The 12,291-nt window shown below is 29.1% G+C and overlaps 1 protein-coding gene across 1 annotated transcript; it reads right to left on the bottom strand.

The window, feature by feature from the left end:
- Nucleotides 9,941-11,103, bottom strand: LOC104749939 (glutathione S-transferase U5). The gene is made up of 2 exons (XM_010471652.1): nucleotides 10,688-11,103; nucleotides 9,941-10,489 (listed from the first exon to the last, which is right to left on the bottom strand). Exons 1-2 carry the CDS (start codon nucleotides 11,003-11,005, stop codon nucleotides 10,133-10,135), a joined length of 675 nt encoding a protein of 224 aa, XP_010469954.1. The 5' UTR covers nucleotides 11,006-11,103; the 3' UTR covers nucleotides 9,941-10,132.

Raw genomic sequence — 12,291 nt, 5'->3', positions numbered from 1 at the left:
TGTTTTGCCTTAGTTTGACCCAATAATTGTTCTCTTTTCCTTGTCATGCAGGAACTGGAATATTATCACCCTGAGGGAGTTGTGGCTGGCTATCCGTAAATTTCGTTCTTGTTCGAGTAATGCTAAATCAAATTAGAGAAAGTAAAACTGCGGGTTCCAAGAGACAGAAGACATGAAGAATAAGAAGAAAAGTAGCATATGCTGTTGTTCTTTTCTTAAGGCGTTTTCATATGGTGATTTTTTTAACCGATAATAATACTTATGGCCTTTTTTTTTTTTTTTTAATCTTGAAGTCTCGTTTTTTACTTACAATTATCTAATACTTTTATGAACATGTCTTCTTTGGTACCGAAATACATAAGGGATAATACTGTTTAGCACAAAATTGGTTTGAAGGAAGGATCTGACTTTCAAGATAATCAGATTTTGTGATTTTAACTTCATATCTGATTCAGACACGATATTATATAGATTTGTTTTTGCAGTTACACAAAATCTTGAATGTTCGAAAACTATAGAGCTGAAAATCCTTTTTGTTGCTTTTCTCTGAAACCAGTTTACAACTCAGGAGAAGAAGTCATTGGTGAGACGTACTTAGGAGATTTATAAACTCCATAGGTTCTAAATTAAGTGTCCAAGCTGCTCGGCTGAGGTGACGATTAGGACATATCCAAATAAACAAAAGTTATATAGACGATGCTTCCAAATCCTGAAGCCTTTAAGAAGAGGATGTGAAAGAAAGCAGCTTCCAAATTTGTGGAGATGTGGAAAGAGAAATCTTCTTACACATATTCTGTTATTGGCTTCTCACGAAGTACACCCACATTATTCACGTATATACAGTATGGCGTTTCCATAATATTCTGTTAGAAGTTCACCATATATGTTTTGGTTCTTGTAGATCACAAGTTTGAGGCGGAGAAGCTTATATATGTAGACGACGAAAATGTTGAGAAGTTCACCTTTATATATATATATAGTTCTTGTAGATCACAAGCCTTAGGCGGAGAAGCTTATATATGTAGACGTACGAAAATGTTGAGTTTTCCTTGGAAGAGTGATGAAACAGTTTCCATGAGTTTCTCTTGTTGCTTATTAGGGAAGCAAGATGTGTATCTTGCGGACCAAGTAATATGGACCGTAAAATCCGTTAATGAAGTGAAACGAATAGTCTAGATCTTTATATTACTTCTTGAGCAAGCTATTTCCTTATGTGTTTAGGAAAGTTTACATTATGTTGCTTTAGCAATATGTTAAAGCTAATCACTATATATATATATATATGTATGCTTCAATCTTATGAAAGACAACTCAATATACTATGATCCATTTCTATAATATTTGTCATTGCTCACGAGAAGAAACGTCGCAGACAGAAGTGGTGACCTGAAACCCTTTTGCTTGCCATTTACGTAAGCGTTCTTAAAGTTGAGTTTCGTCTCTGGCACATGTGTGGACTCTTGCTCCCAACATATAGCGATCCTCCACCACAGCTTCCCTGTTCATGATCTCACAGGCAAACATGTATCGTTAGTTCTTTCATAATTGAATATCACAAAACAATAAAAGAGGATATAAGATGAGGACTGACCCGATGCCTTTAGTGCCACCGGTCACGAGAGCAATCATACCTTGAAGACTCCATCTTTTATCAATTTTTATGTTGTAGTGACTGGAAATGCTATATATTCAAATTCAATAATGAATGTGTTTAGGATAAGTGTGAACTAATGAATACTAGGTTCCGACCAGCACATACGTGCGGAGTTATGTTTATAAACAAAATTAATTTTGTATATATAATTAAACTTATACTAATTGAGATTTTAGTTTGATATTTGGTTTGCTTTATTAATGTTTGAAATTTTTAAATAATAACGATTTCTCCAGTATCTTAAAATTTGAAACAACATAACGGTTGGACTGGTAACAAACTAAATCAAACAAATGATTGGTTAGCTTCTATTAAATTTGTGAACTATCAAATTGGATATATAACCGCTAACAATGATGAAAACCCGTTTGAAACATATACAAATATTTAGAGATTGTCGTAACTCTCTTTGTGTTTTGTCATGTTCCATTATGTCCTACACCCGTTCTCAATTTTTCTTTGCATAACAGAAAGCATTACCAATATGGGACATTCCGGATATAAGACAAATTTCCGATTGAAAACGGGAGGGGACCTGACGAATACATAAATTCTCGAACTCACGTATGAAATAAACATAAATATAATTCATAGTATATCTATATATCATATGTTTTAATAAAAATATTGCAAAATTAATTGACTTCTTTATTCTTACTATTTTATATATATTTCACCTATATTAGATTATGTTTTTTTTTTAATATTTTTAACTGTTACAGAACATATTTTATGTATTTTTATTTTAATTTTATTTTGAACTTATGCTAGTTCAATTGAAAATAGTAAGAATCATTTATTTAGTATGTGTAAACATATCCTTACCAAAAAGAAAAAAAGTATGTGTAAACATATTTATATAGTATAACGTCATTAACCCAAAATTTTGTGGTTTTGATTTATGAATATTTGGGTGTTTGAGTGTTAATCAGTACTTTAAGATTTGGATTAGAAATTTTTATACTATGAGTCATCGTTACCTTGAAAATTTCGTTAGGAATTCAAGGTAACCATGACTTAAAAGACTATAAAAAAATTTCAAGGTGCTCATGTTATAAAATTGTACTGTCATGTGTGTTTTTTATTTTCTTTTCCATATACATCCCAAGTTATAGTGCCATTTTAATAAAAACTGTTAACATCATATATTTGGAAAAATAAGAAAATAATATAATTTAATACATACAACTGATTACAATATAGTCATGGAAGATTAATTGTACTTATATAGTTTATGTATATGTACCCCTTGTTGGTTTCAAAAGTTAATGCAAAGCTCAACTAAATACTCTAATAAGAATTTCCTACAAAGGTTTCTTAAATAAATCTATAGAAAAACTGAAGAAAACAAACACTAATATAGTATTTTGTGACTTACCGGGTTCATATAAAAAATGTGGACTTTTTTTAAGCAATCAAATGTAATTTTCTTATTTTGCAGATGCTATGTCAATTGGATGAACACCCGTTCATACCACAATTCTCCCTTATATACAATCTCTGGATAGAAAAATGTATGCTTTCAAAAAAAAATCTTGATTTGTATATACTTATATACACAACAGAAAATTATAAATTTAACAAATCATAAGAATCATAAATCATAAACTCGACATAGAATCATAAACCTAATACATGAGACACTTTTTTTTTTTTTTTTGCAGAAACAAAGAGATACAAACAAAAATAGTGCTAGAGTGGTGTATATGATATTGATATATGAATGTTAGGTCGATTACTCTATATATAAAGCTTGAAAGAGTAAACATTTTTACCTTTACGTTGAAAACTAAAAAATCTATATAAAATCTTTTAAAAACTTATTTATTTTTCAGTTAATGCATATAAAATATGTTTGAATCTATATGGATAATTAGATTTGAATTTTGAATTAATTGTCTAGATTTTCTTATTAAACCGATGAGAGTAAATATATATGGTTAGTTTTAGAAATAATCCCTAAATTTTAGAAATTTGATAAATAATTACTGATTTTATTTCAAGGTTTGTTATATTTATATTTAAGTTAAGTTATTTTCATAAATACAATTCGAAATTAATTAGATTCATTTGTGATGGAAATTTTGTTAAATAATAACTTACATTTTTGGTATGTTATGAATTGCAGAAATCTCTTATTATTTTATAAAATTTTAATAACTATATAAATTCAAGAAATTATTAATTGAAATAATTTCGTTTTTCTTATAATATTTTAAATTTTATTTTGTAATTTTGTTGGTTTTATTTTTTTTATAGTGACGGTATGTTCTAATTAAATTTAATGAGAAAATCATTAGATTAATATTTAATTTAGAAAAATATTTGGAAAACTTAATATATTCAAAATTAATTATTTATGATTTATATCCATATCAAAATATGTATACGAAATCTATAACCAATTATAAAAAAAAAGTTAATCATTTATTTCTTTAATAGTTGTTACCATTGTTTTAGGGAAGTTTAACTTTTTTTTTATGCAAGTAGGTCTGTTTGGCAACATGGATATATGTTATGTTTTTTTTTTAAATCCCTAAGTGTGCTTCCCATTTAATAGTCACTACAAAAAAGTGTGATATTACATCATTTATTTTATATTTTTGCATCATATTTAAATGATGCAAAAATAATCTGCATCACTTTAATGAATGATTTACATTTGGTTGATGCAAATAATTTGAATCGGTTGAAACAAATATTTGTATCGATTATTGTAATTGAAGTTATTATATATCAATTACAAAAAATTATACTAATTTTGCATCAGTTAATATAAATGATTTTAGTATTTGTTTCGGTTAGAGTAAGTGATGTTAAATATTTATGTCAATTTTAAATAGCTGATGTTAATACTATAATATCAGTTTTAATAAATGATTCAAGTAATTGTATATTTTACAATTAAATTTTTAAATCAAATATAATTAATCGATAAATTTTGTGTCAGTTTCAAAACTAATTATAATAATTTTGCAGTTTTCAATAATCAATAATTATAAATAAAATAATATTAAAGATTAAATTTCATAGAAAACATGGATACATCGTTTTAAATTTATATAATAATTTTGCAATTTTCAATAATTAATTCACCATAACCTTGAATCTCATGTTGAAAATCCTTTGAATCTTTTCCATCAATGATGAATCACAGAGACATTGTCTCTATCTCCATCACGCCAGCTCAGCTCCTTCTAAGCCTCATAATCTAGAAATATTAATTGACATCATCTAAAAGATATTTACATTGTGCTTTATGTTTTTATCCTTCTCACAGTCTCTCTCACCCTTCTTCAACGTCTTGGTAACAAAAGCTTTGTGAAATGGAACACCTTAGACTGAGAATTTTACACCATTGACATTTGTTTGGGATGTCTTCTACGATCTTCTTAATTAGGGATAAACCGAGAACTGCCGACTCCAACTTCTTCACCTCCAACAATTCCTCACGGCGACTTGATGACATGGTTTTATGTTCTATTGTTTTGGGGTTTTGTTCTTCTCGGGTGCATTTGGATGGCATACAAAGGACAAATCACTACAAAGTTATAATAAAGTACAGTATATTGATAAAAGAAAGAAAAATATGAAATGAAGAAGAAGAACCGAAGAAGTTATATTAAAGAGGAATAAAAAACTATTAGGATTAAATAGTGCAAAGGTAACGTAGATTTCTAGAGATATTTAGGAGAAGTTAGAATTCTATTTTTTAGGAAAAATTGTAATTTGATTCACTTAATCGTGGGAAAATGGATATTCTGTTTCCAACAAAATAGTAAATTAGGGAGATAAAATTTTTAAAAATAATTATAAAGTAAAGAAAAGGATTTTTTTTTGGTTCGGCAATTATAAAAAAAAAGTGATGTCAAGCCATAAAAAATGATGCTAAATTACCAGTTTTATAAGAACCGATACAATTTTTTTTCTTATGTAATTAGTATATTTATCAGTATCACTAAATAGTGATGTAAGTCATATATCATTTTCTTAAGTGATGTTAATATAAATTTATAAATAAATCAATTATTTAAGTGATGTAAATTTATACATTTATATCAATATGTAAAAGTGATACAAATTAATTTTTATTTACATCAGTTTTAATCAATTGATGCCCACACAAATTAAAACGGCATCGGTTATCAGCAAATGATGTTACATTTTTAATTTTTGTATCAATTATAAATAAGTAATTTAAATTTGTATCACTTAGTTTTATGATTCAATTTAAGTGATTTAATTTAAGCTTTTCTTTGTAGTGAGTATAGATGTTATTATGTATGGTCGTCCGATCCGGAGCAAAAACGTCGACATTTTGATGTCTTTTTTCGTTCACAGCACTCTCGGAAGACAACATTCTATTGTGTACTCTGTTTCAAAAAGTCTTAACACGTGGATAGAATTCTTCTCCCCTTTTTTTTTTTTTGTTTTTTTCTAATGATTGTAAAATTTATTCAACCAAAGAAAACTTATGCTAAAAAGTTCAAATCGAAACACAGAAGATGGGTTAACCCAACATGCAACCATCAGTATACAAAGAGTAAAATAGAGATCAGAGAAATTTGTTCCACAAATCTGATTGTAAAAGAGATTAACGTGTGCACTTCACCTGACTGGGTCTAGGCACATATGAGAGGATCCGTTATCTATCCACTTTCTTAATTAACCAATTAATGATGTGTTTGCAAGACATATAGCTTGGAGAACAAATACTTCAAGAACAATATGAGCTTGGTTAATTACAAGATACAGCATATAAGAGGTTTAATTTCCAAAAAAAAGAAAAGAAAATGGGGTTCTCTTTATTTTGCACCCATTTGGCCAAATTATTAGTATATAAATTAACATAATGGCTTTTACCTTGGTTTCTCAGTTTTGGTTAGAGAGGCGCTATATACATTGATAAAATAAAAAATAGTGGATTATTTCTATAGTTTAGATATAGTTACTTACCGTCGACAAAAATATGTATATATAGTTACTTACCGTCGACAAAAATATGTATATATAGTTACTTACCGTCGACAAAAATATGTATATATAGTTACTTACCAAAATTAATTGGCTTCGATTGGAATGTTGCCGCCGTGAATCGTTTCTTGGAAGAGCTAAATTCTCAGTATATTGTAGAGGACGAAGACGATTATGATGACTCTAGACATAGCTGTTCTATGATTAAGAAGTCGAATCTGCACCAAAAGGGTTATATTCCAATGATTATGGTTTCAAATTCGAAAGAAGGCCAAATCGGGAGCTGTTCTTGGTAATTTCCTCTTCTGACTCTTGCGATTTTGCTTCCAAGAAAATATTTATTGAACTGTCTTATACATGTGTTTGGGTGATATCTGTTTTTTTGTTGTTGGTTCACTACTTGTACCACAGTTTCATGAACATTGATGCTGGTGGAGAGCATTTCCCTGAAGCTCCAATGTCGTCATCTCAAGTGGTGAAGGTACTGTACTCTTCTCCTTCCCTGTTTTTCTTTAAAAAATTTTTGAAACAAGTGAAACTCAATGTGGATGCTTTCATTTCTCAATACAGATCCTGGAAAAAAGAAGTCCATACAGTTCGATTAATGCTGGTCCGAGGTCACTTGAAGCGTCTGAAGTACCACAACTTCCAAAAGACAACATTGAGACATTGTTAGTGTTTGTGCCACTCAAAACTCTTGTCCGTTGCAGTGTTGTGTCAAAGCTTTGGCAATCTATTATTCAGGATAGTCAGTTTATTCACTCTCATTTCACCTGCACTAGGCCTATGTTTCTTCACGCAAAGAAAGAATATGCTTGGATGGTTGAGCTTGAGACTCCAACGTCCTTGAACTACATAGTAATGAAGACTCTGAAAGATAGGATCTTCTGAAATATTTCTTAGTGTGATGGGCTTATAATCACCTCTAATTCACCCCTCAACCATATATTACATCCTCATGTTAAAATTCTTGTTTAGAATAATATTGAGGAAAATCATAGAGTGATTATGAGAGACGATCTGTCAACATTTGATAACTACTGTCTTGGAAAGAACAAGAGCATGAAGTATAAAATCTTACGTTCCAACTTTGGTAGTTTTGATTTGCGCGGTGATTCTCATGAACTAAGGTATTGTAGCCTTATCCACCTATGGAGAAGATCTCGAACCACGAGTGTTGGGAAGATTCTGACATATAGTGTATAACTATTTATGATTGAATTTATTTTTAGTATATACACTTTTGTTTGGTCATCAAAAATACAGTTATTGTGCAAATATTAATGTTAAGTTCACTCCTATTTCAAATATTATAAGTAAATGTTTCACACTTAGTAATTTTGTTGATTTTTTGAATTATCGACTTATATTTTATTTCTGTCAACTTAATATTTTTATTTATTGATTTATATTAAAAAGAGTCGACTATATTTTGTTTAATTATTTTTCTACATTATCAATTTTTTTTAACTGTTGATTTTTTCTTAGAGCACCTCTACCAACGTATCCACCATATTTATTTTAAATTAATAATTTAGTAAGAAAAATATTTAACTTATACTCAAAACTTGGTTAAAATAACTATTAACTAGAGTTATAGATTTCAAATTTCTTATTAATAAATATAGTATATGTAAATATAAAAGTTTGCTGTAGATTTAGAATTTCTTATTAAATTTGCTTTAGATTTAGAATTTCTTATAGTATAGTATATGTAAGTATTCAAAATTTTCCTTTTAATTTGGAGAAAATTTTATTTATTTAGAAATATATACCTTAAACTTAATAAATGATTCCTTTCAAAAATAGATGTATATTTAAAGATATATAATTGTTGTATATTCTAAGAAAAAAACAAAAGTTGTTTAATGGATTTGTAATTCCCTTTTCATACGTGTCCGTGAAACTTGATATTATTATATTTTTGTGGATGGAAAAATATCAACAGTCTAAAATGCATTCTTCCTAACATCAACAATCTAAAATGCATGCTTCCTACATATGAGTCAAAATATTTAAATTAAAACTATTACAAGTTTATTTTAGAAGTATGTTATTAAAGGCATACAAATAATAATAACAATATGTGCTAGAATATATAATAATTTCTTGTAAAGCACAGAATAATAAATTTTAAGATGTCGAAATGAATTTGTTCACACTATTGTTTTGTTCTCATATAGTTTGACCATGCAAAACCTGTTTTATATTTTTCTCATGCATATCACTCAGTCAACCAAATTTTCAAAATGACACTACTATGCTAGAAAGTGGAATTTTTCTGTACGATCTCACTTAGTGAGACGTACGTAGGTATTGTTGAAAATTGAATACATATAAATAAACATCTTTATCCATATTTTTGCTCGGTTCTCAAGCCAAAAGTAACGCCATATACATCTATCTTATATTCGCAGTTGTGAGTAATTTTCTCTTTTGAACAAAAAAGAGTAATTTTCTTAAAAGCTGGCACAAAATTCATTTTAAATTTTTCATAATCTTCATTTTTAAGATTATGAAAAATTGCGATGTGCTTGTAACTGTTGTTATACAGTGAAAAAATAATTTTACTTCTATTATAAAATTTTGTGATGGAAATGTTAAGATATAGGATAGTCGCAAATCCACCATATTTTTGTCATATTCTGGGAGAAGTGACCAAAGTCTTTCATATCTTCTAGAGGTACTGTTTTGTAGATTACGTACTTAAGAGAGGATGATAAAATTTCCCCTATCAAAATAATATGGGGCAATAATACTGGAAAGTAATTATACAGCCTTGAGGTTAACCTATATATTGGTGTGAAATACGTAAGGATGTTAGGTGCCACGTACTGCCACCTCCCAACCAATCTTTGATTTTGTTGTTGCTTTGTTATCTTTTCTTCTTATTCATTCGTTTTAATTCTTTCTATTTTAAAAGAAAAACTTTATTATTATTAATTTAAAAATATATTATATATTATCAAATCTACAAATAATTCATATTGAATGATATTAATTTTTAAAATTATACCATATATATATATATATGACATCTATGCTCTTTCTCATCATGTAATATTTTAATTATTTCTACAATAGTAGTTTACTTTAAATATATATATATATATATATATATATAATTTAATTAAATTTTGACATTATTAACTAATCTCAGAAAATAAATTTATACATGTATTTAAAGTATCAAAATAAAATATATAATGTCATTAGTGTATATATGCTTCACGCTTCTAAATTAATAGGACCGTCTCAGGATTGAATTTTCGCAATCTGTCGTAGTTTGGGACAAGGGACATGGGACCAAACTTGTCTAATTAAAAGGATAAGGTTGATCAATCTTCACCCTCTTAAGTCTTAGCCACATAATATATAACAGAACAATAACAACGATATCATCTTAATTAAAAACATTGAAACATGCATGTGATAATCAAAGACTTAAATTACAACATCGGACTGATCAAATGACTTAAGAAGATGATTTGTTTCCTCCTCGAATTAAGAAGATCTTACTCTCTCTGCCATGTAGTTCATGTGTTCAACATGTTTCTCTCTTGGAGGAATACAATCTCTAACAATCTCAACCTTCTCCAGATTCTTCACCCATCTATTGTACTCTGGAAACTTCTCCTCTGTAATCACTTCCAATCCTATTCCTTCCCAACCTCTCTCCAAACAAAACGGGATCATACTTCCGGCGACTAAATCCAAGAATCCGACACTCTTGCCGCCGAAGTAATCTTTTCCGACAAGTTCTTTCTCAAGATACATAATCAGTTCTCTTGCCTGCTCGGCCAACACTTCTCTTCCTTTCTCATCCGCTTTTGCCATTGATACAAAACCCACATTTATAATCTATTGTCAGAGAAACAACAACAATAGTTTTTTAGTCTCTAATTCTAATAAATAATTATACTTTTTTTTTTGGATTTCAACTGATTAAAGTATTACCAATTTTTTATTATTTGACCTCCACTTTTAAAATCGCTAATATTAAATCAATTTAATTACAAAACCGGAGTAAGTGAAGAGAGTGTGTGTATATATACATACCTGTTCATCGATGAGTTTAGCAAAGAACCGAGCTTTGGATCTTTCGTAAGGATCTTGAGGGAGAATTGGGTTGTGAGGCCAAGTCTCATCGATGTATTCAAGAATTACTAGAGACTCGAGAATGGTTTTACCATTGTGAACAAGAACAGGTACCTTCTTGTGGACAGGGTTAAGAGCAAGAAGCAAAGAGCTTTTGTTCTCCAGCTTCTCTTCCACGTAATCGTACTTTATGCCCTTGAGTTTGAGAGCCATCTCGATCCGCCGGCTAAAAGGGCTCGCCCATATCCCCAAAAGCTTCACTTCTTCTGTCTCCGCCATTAGGTCTCTCTCTCTCTCGCTCTGTTTTTGTGCTTTCTGCCTTCTTAGCAATGTTATTTTTTTTGTTTTGGCTTTGAAGACTTATCGGTGGTGCTTTTAGCTTAGATTTATATAGGCTTAGGGTTTTAGTGGTCTTGTGGTAAAACGACGACAAAATTGCCGTTTTCTGGTGGGTTATGAGATGTAAATGCGAAGATTCTAGAAGGCGATAGATGTTGAGACTTTAGAACGTTTTTGTAACGTTCACTTTAGATATTTTTTATAGGAGGAGCCGAGGAGATGGGGTCTTAAGTTTTAGCTCTTTTAACTCTTGCCATCCCAGAGAGGGTTGTATCCTCTTCATGATAGTTTTTTGGTGTTTTGTCGCCCAAATGGTTTTAGTGATTAACCATTCTTTTGTAAAAACCAGGTTTTCTCAACTGGTTTTGGCTAATTTAGGAGTTGTCTAATTGTGAATGGGTGCAGGTTTTGGTGTTTTGGAAAAGCTAGGTGTAAGACCCTGTATTTAAAGGTTATCCGATCATTAAAATTAATATAAATCAGTTGACCAAAAATAATAATAATAATAATAACTCTTGCCATCCCTAAAGCCGAGTGAAACTAACTATATTTATTAGGAGTTTAGGACCAATGCCAAATGTTAAACACCGGTCCGATCCTTAAGAAAAGGCATAATTAAGAGCTAGATATATAAGCCTGAAAAAAATCGGATTATATATTTAGTTCACTCCATTGGAACAAGAAATGTTTTGGTCTTACTCTAATCTTAGTTCAAGAGCACGAACGTAAATAAATTTACTAATACGCTAAATTATGTTTAATTGCGTAATTTGCGTTAAGTGCAAAAAAAAAAAAAAAAAAAAANACTAAAATCGATTTTATCTTTTAAGATTTATTTGTGGTGAGTCTTAATTTGTGTTTTATCATTTTTGTTTTTTTTTCTTAAGGTGTTACAGTATGAATATTTGGCACACAAAAAAAAAAAAAAAAAAAAACCTAAAAACTCTCTTAAAATTGACGAATAAGGAAATAATATTAAATTAAGTTTTTATCCGGGATAATAATATTAAATTATTATTTATTATTTTTTTAAATAAAATTATATCAGTTAAAAATATTTGATTAGTTTCAAGTTAATATAAGTAACAAAATTTTGTTTTATTAATAGAATATGGGCTTGTTAACATAGGAAATATAAACAAAATTAAGTTTTTGTATTGTATTTGTAGGATATTTTAATATTATACACAACACAAAAAGTATATCTAAGAAGAAAATAGGGTAAT

This window comes from Camelina sativa, chromosome 16, assembly GCF_000633955.1.
Source record: "Camelina sativa cultivar DH55 chromosome 16, Cs, whole genome shotgun sequence".
Classification (NCBI taxonomy): domain Eukaryota; kingdom Viridiplantae; phylum Streptophyta; class Magnoliopsida; order Brassicales; family Brassicaceae; genus Camelina; species Camelina sativa.
The sequence above is the reverse complement of the archived record's forward strand: the minus strand, read 5'-3'. Positions and strand labels throughout refer to the sequence as shown.

Coding starts and splice junctions, on each gene's coding strand:
- LOC104749939 (XM_010471652.1), bottom strand. CDS start 11,005: ATGGCGGAGACAGAAGAAGTGAAGCTTTTGGGGATATGGGCGAGCCCT. Junction 10,490..10,687: donor CTAAACTCATCGATGAACAG/GTATGTATATAT, acceptor CTCTGACAATAG/ATTATAAATGTGGGTTTTGT.